This window comes from Passer montanus, unplaced genomic scaffold (genome assembly GCF_014805655.1).
Source record: "Passer montanus isolate IOZ18808 unplaced genomic scaffold, ASM1480565v1 scaffold41, whole genome shotgun sequence".
Taxonomy (NCBI): Eukaryota; Metazoa; Chordata; class Aves; order Passeriformes; family Passeridae; genus Passer; species Passer montanus.
The window spans coordinates 5,744,612-5,765,250 of NW_024368930.1; the positions used below are offsets into that span (position 1 = coordinate 5,744,612).

The 20,639-nt window shown below is 48.9% G+C and overlaps 1 protein-coding gene across 3 annotated transcripts in view; it reads right to left on the reverse strand.

The window, feature by feature from the left end:
- The window catches only part of NKAIN4 (sodium/potassium transporting ATPase interacting 4), a 50,762-nt gene that overhangs the window by 12,508 nt on the left and 17,615 nt on the right, over positions 1-20,639 (reverse strand). For all 3 annotated transcript variants that reach the window (XR_005628677.1, XR_005628676.1, XM_039719368.1), the window contains exons 2-4: positions 13,807-13,944; positions 12,633-12,713; positions 3,969-4,166 (exon numbers count right to left, since the gene is read on the reverse strand). Coding sequence is in view for 1 of the 3 variants with exons in the window: in XM_039719368.1 (XP_039575302.1) it covers positions 3,969-4,166; positions 12,633-12,713; positions 13,807-13,944 (417 nt within the window). In the remaining 2 variants the exon portion in view is untranslated. The remainder of the gene's footprint in view (positions 1-3,968; positions 4,167-12,632; positions 12,714-13,806; positions 13,945-20,639) is intronic.

Below are 20,639 nucleotides of genomic sequence, written 5' to 3' on the forward strand. Positions count from 1 at the left end.
CAGGAGGAGACAAGTGTGCCCCAAGGGAATGGGGGAAACATATGTCTGAGCATCCCCCTGCCCCTCAGCCCTCTGAAGTGAACTTTTTAATAGAGTTGAAAACTGTTCATCAAACAGCAGCGTCGAATGAAGGCGCTGGAGCCAGAAAGAGTAAATTAGAGGAAAAACCTGAAGAAAGGGACCAGCTGGCTGCAAGTATGCAAAATACACAAAGGATGGGAAGGCAAATATCAGGAGGTGTTACTGTAACTTGTGTAAGATCTTAGCTTTAGTCTACCTCTGTCCTAGTGAAGATTCCCCAACTCTTATCTCAATAGACAAACTTGCCACTGTTTTTTCCACCACAGAGAATTGGTGCAAAGACTCCTCTTTCAGGCAGATGCATTCTAGGTTTCACTTCTAATAGAGCCAATGGAAGGTGCACACTGACATCAGTGCAAGAGGGAGAATGAAGGGGGAGGTCTGTTATGAGAAAACAAAAATCCAGCTTGTGAAAGAGCTATTGTGACCAGATAGCTAAAGAGAGGCAATCAAAATCCTTTAATTCCTTGACCTTCTTTACTCTTTGCATGCAATTACAACCACTGAAAATCTACCTTCTGCCAAGAGCAAGGCATCTCTTGCACACTGGTTCTCACATAACATCTGCTGTCAAGGCTTGCCTTGCTGCCTCCCTGGGAACCTTCCAACCTGTCAGTCTGAGTGAAAACAACAGACAGGCAGGCAGCGAGTTCTGGCGCCTGGGAAGACACTTCCAATTTCTATCCCATTCAGTGCAGCCTCAGGAAAAGCCCAAGCCTCCCCACTCCCAGAAGTACCATATGGAGAGCCCAGAGCTATGCCAGGTATTTCAGAGCTGGGAATCACTCCTCTCCCTGCTGGCTGGCGAACTGGGGACATGCAAGATGAATCCTTGCTAAGGAAAAGCAAAGCAGATCTTGACAAAGAAGTTGCTGCTGCATTTCCTACCTGGGTTGTAGGATTATCTTTACAGTTCATTTCTATACCAGGACGACTTTTAGATGTTGCCACAATGAGCTTTTACCTAAGATGTGTTTTGTGCTAAAGCATTGAGAAACATTTTCATACTGAGCCCTACAGCAACTTGTATCATGTGTGGTGACTAATAAGCCCAAGTTTGATTGCATTCCAGATTAAAGGAATTGCTTTTGCCTTCAAGGAGTACAGACAAGCTCTGAGCAAAAGCAGACTGAGACCTTATGTATCCTCAAATGTATGCCCAGGAGCAGGATGATATAATCAGCAGGAGTCAAGCTGACAGCCAACACTGTGCTCAGCAGATGGGTCCAGGTTTGCTTTCCCTCTCCTTTGGCATGCAAGACTGAGTTCAGGGAGCCTTGCCCCAGGTATACAACACTGCAGCACAGTCCCTCAGTAGTCTCAAGGAATTGGAACTTCCAGAAAAAAAAAAAAAATAAAATAAAGTGCTCACAGTTGGGCATTTGATATTCAACAGCATGGATTTCACAGTGCTGTGTCTGGGGTGTAAACCAAACCAAGGAGAACACACGCCCCCCACCCCACAACTTCTAAAAAGCATTAGACAAAGCAAAACCAAACTACTGAAAGCAAAATTCTGCCTGTCCCTTGCCCTTCCTAACAGGGAACTGACTATTCTGGTCTCAGACAAGGAGGGAACGAGGTCATGTCTTGCTGCATCCCCTGAGCCTTCAAGTTGCTGGTTGTGTTTTTGTGCTATTGATCTGTGTCCCTGCCTGTCTGCAGCACTGTACCTGCCAGCACTCTGGGGACAGCTGCCCGTAATAAAACCTGCCTCAAAGTGAGATAAAGAGAACAGAAAAAGATACTGCCAGGGATCAAAGAGTTTGACCCTCAGAGAGCAAAAAGGGAGAGAATTTGCTGACTGCTTTCAGGCAAGGTCTGAGGGAGAAAGACTTGTTTTTTGCCTGACCTCAAAGAAGAGGGGGAAAGCTCCATTCTTCCCACTACATGACAAAATTACATGAGCATTTCAGAACCAGCAGCAGTTACAGACCTGAGGATTCAATACTCTGCTTTTATTACAGGACAAGTAGAAATTTAGTTCACTGCACAGCTCAGCCCATATGGGTTTCTTGCCTATGAGTATTTTAACCCCATTTCCAGGGTTTAGGACTCAAAAATTTATTGCACCTTAAATCTCAGGGAGAAAGAGAAAGTATTTCCCTAAATCCTATTTTGTCTTATATTTCCCTCCTGTCTCTCCATCTGGCCCTTAGTGATGTTTTGCAGATGCACAGATAATAGTCACGTGCCTTTGGGACGAAGCAAAGGAAAAGCCACTGCCAGAGACAGAATTCTATATATCAGAGTGATCACTTAGCCCAGGGCCACGTGCCTAAGGCAGTAAGCTGCCAAAAAATGAAGATCTATTCCGAACAAACTCAGGATCATTTGTTGGCTCAACCTCTGGCCCAGGGCAGAGGGGCTGTGCCAGCTCAGGAGTTCAGGAAGGATGCTAAGAGTGAGAAAGCTCTGTGCTTGAAAAGGGGATGATTGCAAAGTCTGCCCTTGTTTCACCACACTCAGGTACAGCACCAATCCTGTTCCACCTGAAAGCCCCCTCTAAAAGACAGCAGGCTGTGTTCTGCTGGGCACACAGGTCTGCCTTCCTCACACAGGGGCATGGCAGCAGCCCTCACACACATTCGTGCAGATCATTTGGCCCGAAGGAGAACTGAGGGAACATTAGCAGCCAGCACATGTGCCAGGGAGCTCATCCAAGTCAGGAAACAGAAGCTTCTGCCTCTGCTCTGTGACATGGCAGGAAAGGGGCCTGAGCCCTCCCCGCTCCCTGCAGCTCCCTGGGTCACACAGACCAGCCCAGCTAATAGGAAATGCAGGGTCAGGACAGCACCAAAAACGTGCAGAGAAGTACTTGGCACTCCAGAAACGTGAAAAATCTCTGCTATCCTTCAGCATTTAAACTGAGGTGCCTTTCTTTTTTAAGCCAAAACTGAAAGCCAAAATGTGAATACTTCCCCAGCTCATGTTTTTACTTAAAGCCATTAACCCCAAAGTAACAACCCAAAGGAGATTAGAGATGGGGGCTACAAAATGCAAGAGCAGCACTGAAGTGAGGGGCACAACGGATTTTTTTTCCCGTAAAGTTCACAGAAAAGTGAGAAACAATTAACAGTGAACATTAAGGACACTGCATTTTCACACAGTACTTTCAAAAGCCTGAGGAAGGTTGTGATGAGGAAACAGTGGATGAAAACATTTAGGGAATGTATCTTGGGAATCAGCAAAGGAAAAGAAGATGCTTACTGCCCTGTAAAAGCTGATTTCATTTTCTGGAGATTGTTCACAACCAATGTGCAGGTATGTGCTCCACCACCCATCACTGAGCCATGGGGAGTAAGAGCAATCCTTCACAGAAACATGGAATTAAGGCTGGAAGAAGCCTTTTAAGATCAAGTCAATCATCAACCCAGCACCACCACCACGTTCATCTCTAAACCATGTCCTCAAGTGCTATATCCACACATTCTTTGAACACTTCCAGGTGTGGTGGCTCCACCTCTTCCCTGAGCAGTCTGTTCCAGTGCTTTACAACCCTTTATGTGCAGAAATTGCCCCAGTATCCAAACTAAACTTCCCCAGTGCAATTTGACGCAATTTCCTCTTGTGCTGTCAAAACTTTTTCTCTTGACCCTCCTCCAGAAGGGTCTCTGCCCTTGTCAAAACATGAATTCCCACAGCCCAACAGGGATTCAGAGCCCTGTGGGTGCACAGATGCATTACTTCAGGCACCAGGTTGCTGGTACCCATTCCCAACCGTTTCAAGCAGCACTTTTCGCACGAGAAAACAGCAGAACAACCCAACAAAACACAATTACAGCAATCAGGCAGTACAAAAAGCAGCGGAAAACACTCTGTGCCTGGGAAAGAACAGAAGCAAAGCAGCATCTCCTGAGGAGCTGCTGCCCTGGGGAGGCACTCACCGCGATGAGGATCTGGAAGGAGCTGTGCATGACCTCGATGTAGCGGTACTCCAGGGCACAGCCGATGACGGAGACGTAGGAATGGTTATCCAGCCCCTTGATGCCAGACATTGAAGCCTCCTTCCTCACACAGCCGGGGCCATTTTCACTCCACCAGGACTGGTGCCGGGAGATGTTGAACGTCAGGAGCTCGCTGTCCTAAAGGGAGAAGTTGCAAAGAGAGCTCTGTTTACTCTGAGGGTGGCAACCTCACATGGCAGCTCCTCTGTGTCAGCTCCCCGTAGAGGCAAAAGGAAAACAGACTCAGAGCAGCTTATCCAAAAAAAGTTCCTATTTTTAGTTATTAATTTAAAAAAAAGGGAGGGGGGAAACCTTGGGGTGAATATATACCTCCTCTCTAAGTCTTCAGTAATATCATATTCTGTTGTATTTCAATCAATAATATAAAAGTACAATAATCTTATGATAAAAATATTTCTATGGACTCTGAGACATGCTGCACACCTACTAGATATATCCAGCCCGCACTACATCCTGCTTGCAACCACATGCTGTCAGATGGAGGCCATAATAAATCAATGGAAAATTTTGTTTCTGAGATCCCCAGTCCCCAAAAATACTAGAACAGATGAAAGCACAATGGCTTGATATTCCTTCATAGAATCATGGAATGGGTTGGTTTGGAAGGGACCTTAAAGAACTTTCCACTGTCCCAGGTTGGTCCAAGCCCTGTCCAGCCTGGCCTTGAACACTTCCAGGCATGGAGCAGCCCCAGCTTCTCTGGGCACCCTGTGCCATGGCCCCCCCAGCCCACAGGGAAGAATTTCCTCCTATTATCTAATGTAAACATGTGTCCCAGCCAGGCTGCTGTGATAAGAACCATTCCTGAGGCAGCCCTGCAAAAAAATCTATCTCACATCCTGCAGCAGCACAGTTTGGACACAGGCTGCAGACCCAAAAACATTTTGGTAGTGGTTTCTTCATCCAGAAAGGAACCCTCAAGTTTTGGGTTTGGGAGATGAACCCTGTAACTCTGGAGGAAAAAGGTAAACAAGGCAGCACTCAGTGTCCTGCCAGGCTCTTCCCAGCACAGGAATCAACACAAGCACATGGAAAATATGAACTTCATGACCCCAAAGTGAGTTTCAAAACCCAACAGATCTTCCTCTGTTCCTAGCTTTTAACCTGACAAGATCCTGTACCATTTTTACCTGATTTCCTTCCACACTCCCCATGTCTGGTGCTTCTGCATCTCCTGTCAGCCTATCCAGCCCAGCTGACCTCACAGCCTCTTGTAAACTCCTCCCCTGCAATTTCTTATCAACTTTATCTCAAGAGGCTTTTTGTTTTGCTCCCTTGTCTTTCCTAGGTAAATACTTTACACCAGTTGAGGGGGTTACAGAGTGAAATGCCACACAGGGAGCGCAGGGCTTTGGTGTGCAGCCAGGTGCTTATTTAAAAATGACCACACTTTCCTCTCACTTGAGAAAAGCTCAATATTTATAGGAACACTCAGAGGAGCTTTGGGATTTTGAGCTTCCAGGACATGGCAAAGGTAAAAGAGAAACTCAGGACTGGCTGAACAGCTGTAACCCTTCATGGATGAGTGCCAAGAGCTGGCTGCCCCTGAAGGCCTCTCAAGTTCACTTTGATGCAGAATCAACAATTCCTTCTGACCACAAAACAAGGCAAGGGGTCGGAAGTTTAATTCTGAAGAACAGATTAAACAATTTTGAAGGTAGAGAATCTGTGTCTCTACAGAAAGGGATGAATGCTGGATGTCCCCATGTCACCCACCCATTACTAAAGGTTTTAGCACCTAGCCATAAACAATTTCACACTGCTCGTGCCAGGGTCCTGCACAGCCCCAGGAGGAAAGCTGTGGCTCCCAGAACAGCAGCAGTCAGAGCTTGGGGTATTCACACTTCCCAACATGGAAAACCTCACATGGCAGCTCCTTTGTGTCAGCTCCCCAAAGAGTCAAAAGGAAAAACAGATTCAGAGCAGCTTATCCAAGCCCCTGCTCCAAATTACCCTCCAGAGGGAGGGCCTGTCTCCACAGCCAGCACAGGAGCCAAGCCAGGCAGTCCTGCAGATATAAAACAGACACTGAAAAGCATGTCCAGGGCCAAACTCGAGTCACAGGGGCAGGAACCTGAATGCCAGCCAGAGAACCAGTGAACAGTCTGCAAGTGCCCCGCTCTGCACCTCGTGTGGGGACCCTCTGTCCTCCTCAGACACCCCAAACCAGCCTGCAGAGCCCTCATTCCAATCTGCTGCAGGCAGCACGTGCTGAGAAATGTGGACAATTAAGTGAGAAGACAGCTGCCAAGCTCCTGACACAATCACCACAGCAGATGGCATGGGCTGGGCAGGAGATGGAGGAGGGCACAGGGATGGAGTGGAACTGGGGCAGCAAAGACAATGGGAAAAACTCCATGAACAGTTGGGAGTTTAGCCCTCTGCTGGGCTTCACCCTTCAGTGGCCCACGCATAGCTCAGGAAGGCACCAAATCCCAGCTTTTCTGCAAAGCTTGCTCTTTTCCCCCCAAGTTTGGGTGTTATGAGGCTGATGGATGTCCCCCAGCCAAAGCCAGGCCTCCAGGCTGGGCTCTTCTCCCTCTCACAAGGCACTCGCTGCTTTGGCTGGGGAAAGAAGCAAACATCTTTCTCAAAAAACAAAACAAACCCCCACAAACAAACAGAAAGAAACCTCCAGAACAAGCAAGAAAGCCCCCAAGTGAATTCCTGTTTCTTTGCCTGGGGCTCCCCCCATTATCACTGAACCAAAGCTGCTCCCCAGGGCACCACAGGATCTACCCTCAGCCTCAGTCCCCAGGGCTTCCCTCTCCCAGCTCACAGATGGTGCCTCCCCAAACCTTCTGCCTCACAGACAGAGCCCTCAGTGTCCTCCCTGCTCCTTACAGAGGCACCAGTGTGAGTTTGGCAAGGCAAGAAACAGGCTGCTTTCCTTCTAGAATCTCCCTCTTGTCAGCCTTCAGGGATTTGGCTCTGCGTTAACTTTGCTGCTGAACTTATAAATTCAGCCTGAAAAAGCAGAGCAGGTGTGGCTGGAGGTGGGCAGGTGGAGGAGCAGGAGGTCCTAACCAGCTTTTTGTCTACAATCACACTCCAGCTCCGAGCACAAAAAAGAAGGGGGAAAAAAATTACAAAGTTCTACATCAGTGAAGAGCAGATTGGCAAAACGGAGCACATTTGGATTCTAAAAGCACCACAATGCCTCCAGCTCAGGAGCCATCCACCTCACAGCTGTAAAGTGAATACTGATTGCACACTGGGATCAGGGAATGTCTGTGCTCACATCCACCTTCCTGAACCAGCACTGTCTGGAGCAAGGGCAGCAGGAGAGGGTCTCAAATGCAAAGCAGAGCTGTTCCTTTGCTATGTCCCTGGCTGGATGTCCTCGGGGATACCTGTGTGATGGGGCACAATGAAAAGAGCACTCAAGAAAATCCCTTAATTGACCTCCCGTTGCTCAGAGCTTGCTGGGAGACTACATAAACAACTCCAGGATGTCTCCTGTGGTTTGCCAGAATACAGTTGGAGAAAAGCGACCATGAATAGAACAGCACACAAAAATCAGGAGAAAAGAGCCAGTTTCAAGAAGGTTTAGGGAACAGCTGTTTCCCAAAAGCTTCCTCCGATGCATTTGAAATCTAAACACACTGAAATGCTCCCAGAAGTGGAATGTGGGCTGGGAGATGTTAATCAGCCCCAGCAGTGAGCCAGCCCTGCTGCAGGGAAGGGATCTGTGTGTGCCTGGCCCCTCCTCGTCCCTTGCCAGGGCTTTCACTGCCTCCTTAACCTCCAGCCTGGGGGGAAACACTGCCCAGGAGAGACCCAAGCTCCTTCTCTGAGCAGACCAGCCAAAAAACCACATCTCACTCTGAACTGCTGCAGCACCCCTTTGGCACCAGGGTGAGAGGGAAGACAAGAGCACTGAAACTGCAGCACCTACGTTTGCCAGAGCCTGCTTTCCCCAGCGTGGCCCATGGGAAACTCACACCTACCTCCAACACCCACGGAGCCAGCTGCGTTCCTGTGCTAAAATAGCTCCCTGAAAGCTGCTCTTGTTTTCTAAGGGACGCTATCAGAGATGGGTTTATTTCTTGTTGTTAACAGCCTTCTGAACTGCCTCCCCCAAATTTCCTTAATTATCAGGCAAAACCACACTAGGACAGCCCTGGAATAAACTGAACCTCTTTTGGGAGCCACCAGAGCTTGACAGCAGAATCATTTAAAATCTTTTTAGATGGAAACATTTCTTATTAAAATAGGAAATGTAATGTTCATCTTTCAGTCCTGCATCACCTTGAGACACAGAGAAACACTAGAAACACTCCCAGTGTCTCTCTGTGGGCTTGCTGACAATGCCACAGCATTCAAAGCCAAATCCCAGGCTTCCAAGTCCTACATTTAGAAGGAGTTGAGGGACAGTTTTACATACACATGAATTTATCCATCCCCCTGGTACTTTAACCAGGTACAAAGTCATCCTAAGATGCCACCCAGATTCTCTGAAATACAAATAACCCCTGTTTGACTCACAAGGGCTGCTTCCATTTCAAGAGGAGATTAAGACCACCACGACTCTGGATTCAGATCAAAGCAGTGCACAGACAAGAGAGAATATAAAGGAAGGATAAAAAAATAAAAAAGGAATCGTCATTCAAGAAGAATAACTCCAGAGGGAAAAGACAAAGGAATACATTGAAATACAGGACGCCAGTTCCTCAAACCTCTCTGAGCATTTCTCAAGTAGATGATGAAGAGTCAGTCAGCATGGCAGCTGGACAGACATATGCTCATATGTCTTAACAGCAGGATTTTAATAATTAACTCAGACTGAGGGGTTGCAGGAGGGATGTGTTTCACGCTCGAGTAGACAGGGAGAAGCTTAACATATTATTGCAAACCCAGGCTGCAAACTGCAGAGCTAGCTCCCAGCAATTCTCCTACCCAAATGGCCAGATGGACACGGGAAAAGAGGGAGATGGGACAGGAGGAGGAACAGCAACCTGGAAATTGGGCTGAGAGCCCCACCACGGAGCAGTGGCACAGCACTTGGAGCTGCAAGCGTGCTCAGGAGTATGGGCAGAGCAACTCAGCAAGGCAAGGCTGCCAGAAGCTGCTCAGAGCACATCACCACCTCCTGCCAGTGCTGAGAATCAGCCCTGCAAATCCAGGCTGCTCCAGCCCTCGCCTGCTCCCTGGCAGAGCCCTTCCAGGAAAGCTGGCATGGGCTGTGTGCTTGGGGAGCCCCTTCCAGCAGCAGGGGAAGGGCTTCCTCAGACACTTGTGCTGATCCACCTGTCTGGCCACCCAAGGAAGTTCCGCTGGGCCATATTTCACACTCTTACTCCTGCTAAGGAAAGATTCCAAGATAAAAAACCCTGGCAGGATAGAAAGACAGAAATCAAGTCAGTTTGATTAGCTCTTCCAAGAGAAGAATAGATCAACCAGGGAATAGATTCAGTGATCAGTAAAATACATTTTCCTCCTACATTAAAAAAATCAGTATAACTAGTGATTGGTAGCTGGTTAGTAATGAGTTACAACTCCCCTGAGCAGGGCTGACCAGAACAGCATCCTCAGCAATTCCATGGCCAGGAGACATGGAAGGGACATGCTGGAATAACCTGGAGGATAAAGGAGCCCTTCAAGAGATGTGAAAGACAGGAGGAAAGAGAGGGTGAGAAGTGGAGGAAAGATGCAGCAGAGAACAATTCCTTGGTAAGGGAAAGCCACAGCCAAGCTGCACCTACCAGCCCTTATTCTACTGATGACCTGAGATTTATAACTGAGAGATTGTCTCAACCCCTTTGCCCAATCACTCACGGGCTGACAGGGGACTGTGGGGTCCCTGGTTTCTGTTCATTGGATCATCCAGGCACCCAAAGCAAGGGGGCACAACAGTAATGTCCCTGTTCTTGTGAACAGCACTGCCCTGCTCCCATCCCTTCACCACTGTGAAATCAGACCCAGGCAGCAGAGCACAAAGAATTGTTTGCAATGAGTGCACATAACTGCTTCCTGACCTTTTCAATTCCCTGGGCTCCTCTAAAATCTGTTAAATCAGAAACACTTGAATCCTTTCTGTCCTTTCTCACCCCACCTGAGCTATCACCTGTCTCAGCTGCTCTGGGCTGTCATTACCAGGCACCAAATCAACAAACTCCATTCCCTCCAGTTCCCTGCCCTTTCTGCATTCTCTCAGTGTAAGTAAGCTGCTGACAGAGCCTGCCCTGGCAGGCTGCCCTTGTCAGAGCACAGCAGGGTCAGTGCAGGGCTGGCAGGAGAGCCACTCTCCCACTCCCCCAGGCTCACAGGAAACAGCACCCTGAAGACCTGCAGAGCTCTCAGCCCCTTCAGGGACTTGCACAACCCTGTCCAAGCACTCCCCAGTATGTTCATGCTTAGTCTAGTAGTGAATGAGTTCGTGTTTACCAGAGCAGCTCCATCAGCCTCCCTCTGCCAAAGCTCTTCTTCCAATATTTGCAGTTTCCCTGCCCACTGCCAGGCTCCTGATGAGCTTTGACTTGTGGTCAGGACTGGAGGGCAGCCTCCTCCTCTTCAGAGAGCCCTGGGGCACACAGAGGTACCTGCAGCCCTGCTGCCATCCACTCCCAGCTGACACTGCCCTGCCCTTGCCCAACACTTGTACAGCCAAACCCAGAAGCCCTTCTGGGCTCTGATCCCATGACTGACATCAATAAAACACCTGCTGCCTTTGGATCAGGTTTCCAGGGATGCAGCAGGAGAGCCCAGCCTGTCCTCCAGAAACCTCAGCTCCTGCTCCAGGTGGATCTTTTGGTCTCTTGTGGAAGCGAAGATTTGTTTTGCCACTACAAAGACCCAAATTACTTCAGTGAAGGTGGAGGAGGATGGAAAGCAGCATCATTAGTTTTCCTTACAGAACAGCTTTTTAAAGTGAGAATAACTCATTAAGAACTGAGGCAAGGCTGTCAACTACTTTACAGCCAAACAAGCACAAATTCTCTCTTGGTTTTGCTGGCTGCCATTAAATGAACTAATTTCTCATTGCAGCCTGAGAGGGAAGTCCACTGAGTCAGTAACAACTTACACTGCAGCCCAACTCTATAAAAAATGTCCCCAGTCACAAGTGTCACCCTGTAGGCTAAATAAAGCCTCTCTGTGTGCTGGCTTGGCTAAAATGAGCCCCAGCACAGAGCAAGGTAACCAGGTGAAGCTCCTCTGTGGCACAAAAGGAGATTGTGGTGCTGTTTGAACTGCAGAACAGCAACCTGACGTGTTGTACTGCAGGCTGGGATTAGCAAACATGAATATCCAGCTGGCTGGAAGCAAACACTGGCTCTGAGCAGCTCCCAGAGCAGTTTATCAAGCCAACATTTTCGCTGCAGAAGGGAGCATTTAAACAGTTACATAAAGTTCTTTTTTTCAGTCGGTCACAGCCAACATCGAGATCATCTCAGGCTGAGGTTGCAGACTATGAATAATCACTGTTTTGGGCAGAACTCCCTCAAAGTTTATGGAGTTAATTGAGAGGGGAACTGAAGATGAATTGAGACATTAGGAAGTCACATTTTCTTATCTGCAAAGGATTTAGGCTGCCACTCCTGACTTGCTGTAGGCCTGATAAAACCACAGGGCAATTCCAATTATGACTGCAACTCCAATGCATGACCTGGAATTTAGGCCAGATGTGGAGTGCTCTGAAATGAACCTGCATCCCAAAAGCTGAGTCTGCTGTGTTACAGCAACACTCATAATTCATTGCTTACAGCCCAGGCTTAATTTAGGGCCTGCCTCCAATTTTTATTATTTGTGACTCACCCCTCATTAGACAGACAGCAATACTCAGCTAATCTAGTCTTCAAAGAGCTTTGCATATTAACTTAAAACAGCCTGGCCAGCAGCCATGAGTAACTACCACTGTACTTAAAAAGGAAGAAATGAGGCAGGGAAGCCATCCCAAGGAGATGAGCCAGATCCCCCTGGGGAGGGATGTTCTCTGCTCAGCAGACAGAGGAGCCTCTCCCCAAAGGTACAACAGGAAATATTTTACCTGCTGTGGCAACAACCAGGCATTTATCCCTGCTGCTGGGGACTGAAATGCAGCAAGTCTTCAGCACGACTGGGAGGCACAAAAATATCAAGAGAGGGTCAGGTGTAGAGTTCCAGCAAAGTCCTTGGGCCAGGTGAACCCAGGCAGCCCCTGCTGCAGCCCCTCCCTGGACAGGCTGGCAGGAAGGCTCAGTGCTGCACGAGGGCCCTCCCCTCCATCACACACCTTCCTGCCAAGGTGGGCTCAGAGCCCAAGAGGATCAGCTGCAATCTGGTGATCTCCTAGCCCTCCTCAGCATCACTGCTGGGAACTGCCCTCAACCCCTTCTCCCCTCAGGATGGCTCTGCTGCTAGCCCTGCTCCCACCTCTGAAAGCAAAATGCACTCCACTGGCTGTGAGGGCAGGGTTTACTGCAGCCACCACCTGCACCAACCAACCAAGGGCTCCAGAAATCATCAGTGCCTCCTCAGCTTCCCACACAAGCAGCAGCATTGCCCATCCCTGACAAAGCAGCCCCCTGCACAGGCAGGACCTGCTCCCAGGCAGCCCCCACCCCACGCAGCTGCTCCCCCTTTGCTGCAGAGCCTGGCACTCACCTTTGAGAGCCCTCCCACTTCTAAGTAAAAGCAGATGATGAAGATGTTCCAGGTGACCCAGACTGCAGTCCAGATGGCATACTGGGAAGGAATGGGGTTGGGGAGAGAGAAGCAATAAACATTAGGAAATCACTGGAATTAGTGTGTGTGTTTATATTTATATTGCTGTATGTGTGCTCTAGCTGGGGGCAGTGGAATGCCCTGAGTCAGCACTGGAATCCTCTTTCTCCTCCTCTGTTTGTGTTCCATATTCAGATGCTCTCTTGCCTGAAAAGCCACACAGGGGCAGCAGTCTGGAGGGATGGAAGAGTTCTGTGCTGCATCTGTCCAGCCCCTCACCCTCCCTCTGGGCTGGGCAGCGTTTGGGCAGGGCTCCCTTAGCACAGAAAGAACAATCTGAAACCTCCCCAGCTTGGCACAAGCAGCTTCCTGAGCACAGCCAGGCACTCCTGCTAGAACAGGGCTCCTGCCTGACCTCCCAGGGGCTTTTGTTCCGGTGTGTTGTCATGGTGTGCCTCAGTTTCCCTGGTTTCTCCCTGAAATTTTCTTCCCCAGATGTCAATCACCTCTCCTTTCCCCCACCTTGACCCCTGCTGGACACTGTCCATCAACCCAGAAATCCCAGGGGAGCATTGAGTGATTGGCAGGTTCAAAGGATGCTCTCCACGCCCTGGGGGACCATTGGCCCACCCAGGTGTCCCTCTCACCTAAGACCCCCCCGTCTCCCCTCATACCTGGTTGGGGGTCCTTGGCTCTCCCCTCCCTCTCTCCCCTGGGTAAAAGGACAGGCACACCACACACAGGGGGTTCTCATGGAGCTGTTACTGCATTCAGTGGCCATGAAGCCCAGAGTAAAACCTCTGGATTAAAACCTCTGGATTAAACCCTCCGTGAGGACTGACTCCCTCCCCATCATCACCTTGAAAGGTTTCTCTCTACCAACAAGCCCCAGCTGTGAGCACTGGAGCTCGGGACAAGCCTGGATTTATCCCCATGTGCTCACAGTGAGCCAGAGCATCTCTGGGGTGCAAACCCCACAGGTGCCCTGTTTGGCTCAGCAGCAGGGACCAAGCAGTCCCGTTCAGCAATACTGGCAAAAACCAACAGGCTTTGCTGTGTCCCCCTCTCGTGGCACGTCCCCCAGGGCACAGGCTGTGGGTGCTGTGTCACTCACCACCACGATGTAGCGAGGCCGGTACTGGATGGTGCCGAAGAGCCCCAGGATGACGATGATGATGTGCAGGAAGTTGGCGAGGATCGGGGCCCACTGGTACCCCAGGAAGTCGAACACTTGCCTCTCCAGTGCAGCAAGCTGGGGGGGAGAAGGACGAGGAGAGTTACGGGTCTGCACCCACGGTATTTGTGCTCAGGGTGCTCCTGAGCAAAGCCCTGCAGCAGCTGAGGATGGGACTCTGCTCCCAAAACAATTTGCTGCCTCTGAAGCAGGTCAGCAGGACACAAGGCTTGTTCACACATCCCCCTTCCCCTGTGCCCCCATCCCAGCTCCTCTGATGGCTGAGCCCCAGTGCTGTGTGGGGCATTCCTCTGTGGGGCTCGGGCAGAGCACAGAGGGGAGCAGAGGGATGGCAACATCTTAAATCCTGAACGTGAAATACGTTCACAAAGATGTCAGTGTAACTTTCCAGAGCTCATTTGTCAGAGCCTTCGGCATCACTCCATCACTCCTGACACCTCCGTGTCTCTGCTCTCCAGCACACATCCATCAAAGTGAGGGAGAGGAGGAAATTCTCTCCCCCACCTTTGCCCCTCAGAAAATGTTGCCACCAGTAAGGAAATTCTGCCAACACATCAGTTTTCCAGGACAGGCTGTGCTCCTCTCCAGCACTAATAACATGGTTCAAGGCTAGTACTGTGTTCTAGACATAAAACTCCATCACTGCTGCAGTGCTGGAGCTGATTTTCAAACCATATCTGCATAAAGATGTGCATTTTACCTGTAGCCATCATCCGTGTATCAGACAACATCTGGTCCCCTGGCCCTGAGCCTCTGTGCAGCTGAAAGAGCACAATGCAATTGCCTGCTGGCCTTTGCATGCCCACAGCCTTTAAATGATACATCTATAGGAGAAATACAGTGAGTGTAGGGGGGAAAACTGCTAATGCAGGTTTGTTCTGCTGTGCCCAGCCTTGCATAGAGATCTTCTCTTTTTTTGTCTTTATTAACACACTGCAAGCCCCTCCATGGACCTGTGTCTTCCCTGTCAGTACAAGATCTGAAAGTATGTTTAATTATCACAGTAGGCCATTGGGATTGCATTATGACATTTCATATTTATTCTTGGCTAAATAAATAATTACAATTTACTATCGACAGTCAATATTAATTTAACTCCTAATCAGGCATTAACCACGAGCAATCCTGGTCTGCTGTGTGTAATCAGCTATGTGACACCTTTTCCTGGCTGGGATCTAAGCAGCAGTGCTTCTGTGATGCCTTAAAGCATTCAAGGATGTGAGCGGCAGCAGGTTCCTCTCAAGCCCCAGGATGAGAGAAGCCACATCTATTAAATGGCCATTATTCCTCCTTCTTCCTGGCTCAGTGGGGAAATTGCCTTCACACCTCTCTTGGGCTAGGAAGGTATTGCAATTCCCAACGCTGCTTTGAAAGTTCAATAAAAATCTGTATTTCAAAGGAATCTGTGGTTGAGAGCAATCAGTCAGGGAGGGGGTAGGCAGCTTTCCCTCTACAGAATCTTATTCCCAAGTAAAGGAGGACAGAGAGTGGGGAAGGAATGGAGGCAGTCACCAAATCTCTCTCTTCTGCCACATAATCTTCCCTTAGAAGCAACAGATCCTCTGAAGCACCTGGAGATGCTGTGGCCACAGAGGGGCTGTGGGGCCAGTGCTGCTCCCCCAGCACAGCAGGTTTGCCACACCAGCCACAGGTTAAACACTTAATCCTTCAGGAGGGATTAACGCACATACCTTAATGACACGGGGACATTTGGGATCCTGACTGGCTGGCAATGAGCCCCTTGACTGTGACTGCTTCATCCAATCAGGCATTTAATTGGCTTTGTGTGCTCCAGGAGGAGTGGGAGAGCCTCACCTGGCCCCGGGACACAATGGGGTGTTCACTGAGATACCTGCCCAGCCTCCCCTCCTGCCTGCAGGCTCTGAAAATCAGGATGAGCACAGATCCTCCTCCCCAGCCTTCTGCCATGAGCTCCCCACTCCAGAATCAGGGCAGGCCATGTCTGGAGGAGTGTTTTCTTCTCCATTCTACTCCACAAGTATTTGTCATTAGGGCTGTATAAGTTTATGCTGCCACAGCCTCGTGATGTTTCCTGGTGTGTTTGCACCAGGAAGAGATTGGGCTGTAGGTGACAGATAAATTATCACCCTGGAGATGGACCTGCCAATCTACACAACTTCAGATTTGGGCACAGCTCCTTGAGAAGGCTCTGGATTTTCCCCCATAACCCTGAAAATTATCTTCATGCCATACTTCCTTCTCCCTCCCCTCCCTTGTCTCCAGGTTCTTTTCATCCTCATTTACTTTCTTGTGCCACCTTGCCAGCATTATTAAACTGGTTTTGTGCATTATTAAACTGGGAGCTGCAGGCATCTCAGCTGCTCCAGAGATGGGCTGTGCCCATCTGCTGGCTCAGGGAAGGAGAGGGGATGTGGGATGTGTGAGCTCACACAAGCTGTTTCCTCATCTATTTAAAAAAAAATTCTGATTTTCTGTAAAACATGTTGGTGACAAGCAAATGCTACTGATGAAACTCCAACACTGTTTTAGTGACAGCCAGGGAGTGAGTCTGTGCTGCAATCCAGCCATTGGAAATGCAGCCTGAAGTTATCCTGAGCTTCCCCCTGTTCCCTCAGGAACTTACCATAATGAAGGAAACATTTGCTGAAAATAAATCCAAACACCCATTTCACTCGTTACACTGCAGGTCTGTGTGCACAGCTTACCCCAAAATGCTGCTGAGATTGCAGACAAACAGGGCTGATGCTGGGGCCGAGCTGGCCTTGATTTGGGGTTGGCACGTGAAGAATGTCACATTGTCCTTCAGCCCTGCTCCCTGCAGTCCTGCTCAGAGATGGCAGGGTCAGGGTTTGTCTGATCTGTCTGTCCCCTCTCTGGGTGCCCCTTGCTGAGCAGGGAAATGCCATCTTTCTCTTGTGCTGCCAGGTTTGTGCACAGCAATATCCTCTCTGTGGTGCTCCTTACAATGATTCACAGTGTCCTATTGAGAAAGCCCATTATATTCCAGAGATGCTGGTTGTAAAGAGAAATGTCACAGATTGTGGCACAGGTTTCAACTCAAAGCTGACAGGACCTTTCCATCAGGGGGACAACTTTTTCTTCTTTATGACTGTTCTTATTAAAACCAGGATTCCTTCTGCTCCTTTTGCTTCTCTAACCCATAGTATACTTTTACCTTTCATTCTTTAAATTAAATGATTTATTGCAGTACTAAAATCAGAAGAGTTGTGGCAGAATTTTCTCTCCTGAAATAAACCCCATTTCTGCTGATCTGAGTGAAACTGGAGTAGCAAATAACCACGTGAAGCAATTGTTAGCCAGGCAAACGACACAAGCCAAAGCTCTCTCTTGGGCCATCACTCATTTATACCGCTGGGGAAGAGCTGAGAGGCAGAGGGATGTTCTGCAGCTCATGGAGCCATCCCATAGCCCACACACAGGCAGCACAGAGAGCCCTGGACATGCTCAGGGGCATCACACATAAAACTTCTCCAGAGAAGGAAGCTGTACCTGAGCTGGAGGAGTGCCCACAGCAAAACAGCAAAAAAAGTCCTAGAAAACATTTCAAATCATGGGACAGTTTCTCACTGGGGGTTCAAACCATTCCAGTGGCTCTGGCAGGACAGATGTCACTGGAGGTGTCACTGCCAGCAGGACACTCCGAGCTGGTTCAGCTTGGCCTGGGAATGCTTGTTTAAATTCCAGTCCCTCAAATCTTTTCTATCCCCTCAACTTTGTCTTCTGTTGCTCCTCTCCTGCTGATAAGCTGGAGAGTCCAACCTGTTCCCCTGTGCCCCCATACTGCTGAGGAGGAAGGGATGCTGCTCAACAGTCAGGTACCTGTAATGCCTTAACTCCCTGTCCTTTATAGCCTACTATCAAAGCCATGTTATCAGCTAGATTTGCTCTTCTTAATTTATTAAGCTTTTAAAGCCTTTAATCTTATTTGGTTTGTATCTGTGTCTTTCACTGCATTTCTGAAATCAATTGGGACACAAAAGAAAATATATCAGTCTCAAGACATGTTGATGTGACTCATCCAGACACAGGAAAGGTGCTCAGAAAATCCCACAACAGGTACAGTCACACATCCATTTGTATCTGTTTCTGTAAGGAAACCTGCTTTTCACCTTTCCAAGTTAAGCTTCAAAATGAAATGCTAGAAATAAATATCCAAATAGGCAATAAAGGGAACAAATAGGAAAGGCTGATCCTACTGCTGCAAAAAAGAACCTCAATAAAAGAACAAAAAAGAGAAGAAAAAATGTTTTACCCAGAAACCCAGGCAATTTTCCACTTGACCTATAAGAAAACAACCTGAAAACTCCTTTGCTACTCCTTGTGTCTCAGTGCTGTGAGGACTCAGCAGCTCCAGCTCTTGCTCCTCCTCCAGCTTCAGCTGGGACTAAAGTTGCCACTTAACCCCCTGTGTGTCCTTTCTCTCCAGCCTGAACCCAGCAAGAGCCTCAGCTGCAGCCCTGGGTCCCCCCTGCGCTGCTGGGATGTTCTGGCTCCTGGCTGATCCCACTGCCCTGATCCAGGCTTTGATTTCCTGCCAAGTGCCTTCGCTTTTTAAGATGCTCTTTCTTTGTCTGCTGTGCAAACACCACGGCAGCTTTCACTGGAAAAGGCCTTTTCTTGAGGAAAAACTTGCACTGGTTTCCTGAGGTGTTTTGGCCATGGGATGTGATGGCTCGAGCTCAGGGCAGTCTCAGTGCCATGACCCCTATGATGGAAATTTACATCCTGCTACCTGAAACAACAGGAAGAAATTAAAAAGTCTCAGATTGCGTAATTTGAAAAGTATATCTATTTAGGTTTTCAACACAAATATCTTTTTTTTTTTGGTTCTTCCACATGGTCAAGTTTGGCAATACAAAAGACCTGTCTGCTATTTATTATTATTAATATGATGATATAATGTTTAATTCTACACAGCTTTCTGTATAATTCCTTGGACTTTGTAAATGCTGGGACAATGCTAGAACTAAAGAATCCTAAACCCAAGCTGCTGTGTGCTGAGACTGTCAGAAGTGAGCAAAAAAAAATCCCTTCTGTGCCAGTGCTTATTCAAGGTAGAGAAGATTCTGTGAGTAGAAAAACAATTAAACAATGTCTACTTTTACCACAGTGGCTGCACTTCTAAATAAATATGAATGGTTGCAATAGCTCTTTAATTAAGTTTATCTGGAAAAGCAGCTCAGTGAGCCATTACTTCCCATCCCCAAATGGAGGGGCTGGTTCTGCGAGGTGCCACGTCCTTGTCCCTCCCAAAGTCAGCCTCTCACGTGCTCACACCCGCTGCATTCATGAAATCTCATTTTTCTTCAGTAAGTGTTGTCAAGGAAACCTTCCTTGGGGCCTTGTGATCCACAGCTCCTTTCCCAGCATCCCTCTCCCCACCACAGAGGTCAAGAGACTAATTGCACAGGAGGTCTCTGTTTGTCACTTGGTCTCCCAGGCAGCTTTGGTCACTCTGGCCACTGTGCACAATGTGCCCCATTCTCTGCTCCTCTGGTCTGTTTTCTCCCCAGAAGCTTCTGAAACCTCTTCTGTTCACACAGACCTTGGAGAGGCCTCCAACAGCAGGGCTGATACCCTGAGGTCATTTATATTTCAGAGGAAAACTGGTGACTGTGCTGGCCCTGCCAAAGGGCCCCACGGGGCAGCAGGGCAAGTCCCCAGCATGGTCCCACACCAGGTCACTCCCTGCAGCTCTCCAGCAAACACAACTTTTAGGCTGCCTTGTGCCACATCCAAGGATCAGGACTTCCCCCAGCCCAGAACCATCCTGTGCAGAGCCTGGGCAGGTGGAAAACCCTCCCTGTGCTCATCACAATTTCTCTGCTGAAGCCTGGAGCATGCTGCTGTTAACCATGCCAGTGCTGAGCCCTCTCCTCCTCATTCCCCCTGGCCTGGCACCTCAGCTCTGAGTTCTCCCCTCCCAGCATCATTCTGTGTGTGAGCAGTGACACTCTCAGGAATGCCACTGCTGTGACCTTGAGCCCTGAGCTTTTGCTGCCAAAGCCTCCCAGAAACATCTGAGCTGCAAAGAGATGTCATTACTCAGTCCCACATGCCCAAAAGCTGCTTAGCATTCCAGGGAAGGCACAGTCCTGCTAAACAGAAGGGATGAGACTGGCACTGAGCAGTGCAGAAGGCTGCTTGTGTCTGGAGCTCAGGCTCTGGCTGCAGAGGGACTGAGGTTTCCCGAGTGCATCTTAAACCACCAGATCTGCTCAGCTGAAGACACAGGCCGTGGACAACAGTCCACAGAATCATGGGATCCTTTAGGCTGGAAAAGCCCTCTGAGATCATTGAGTCCAACTGTTCCCTCAGCACTGCCAAGCCCAGCACTAACCCATGTCCCAGGTGTCACATTTGAACATCTTTTAAATCCCCCCATGAATAGTGACACCAACAGTGCCCTGGGCAGCCTGTTCCACTGCTTGACAACCATTTTGGTGAAGAAATTGCTCCTCATATCCACTCTAAACCTTCCCTGGAACAATTTGAGGCACACATCCAAGCAAACCTCTTAAGCCTTTTCACTCCAAGTGTTGGATTGTGCCATGGAACTGGCAAAACATCAGGAGCTGGCAGTACTTTTCCTACAAGGCACCACAGCCCATGGCACATCCACAGGTGTTCTCTCCTGATCCACAGCCTTCTCAGCAGGGTGGTCAGCAAGACAGTGAATTAACTGAGGTTCTGAATGGTGCTCAGAATCCAGCTCCTGGGAAAAAGACTGCTTCCTAGGAGGAATGCTT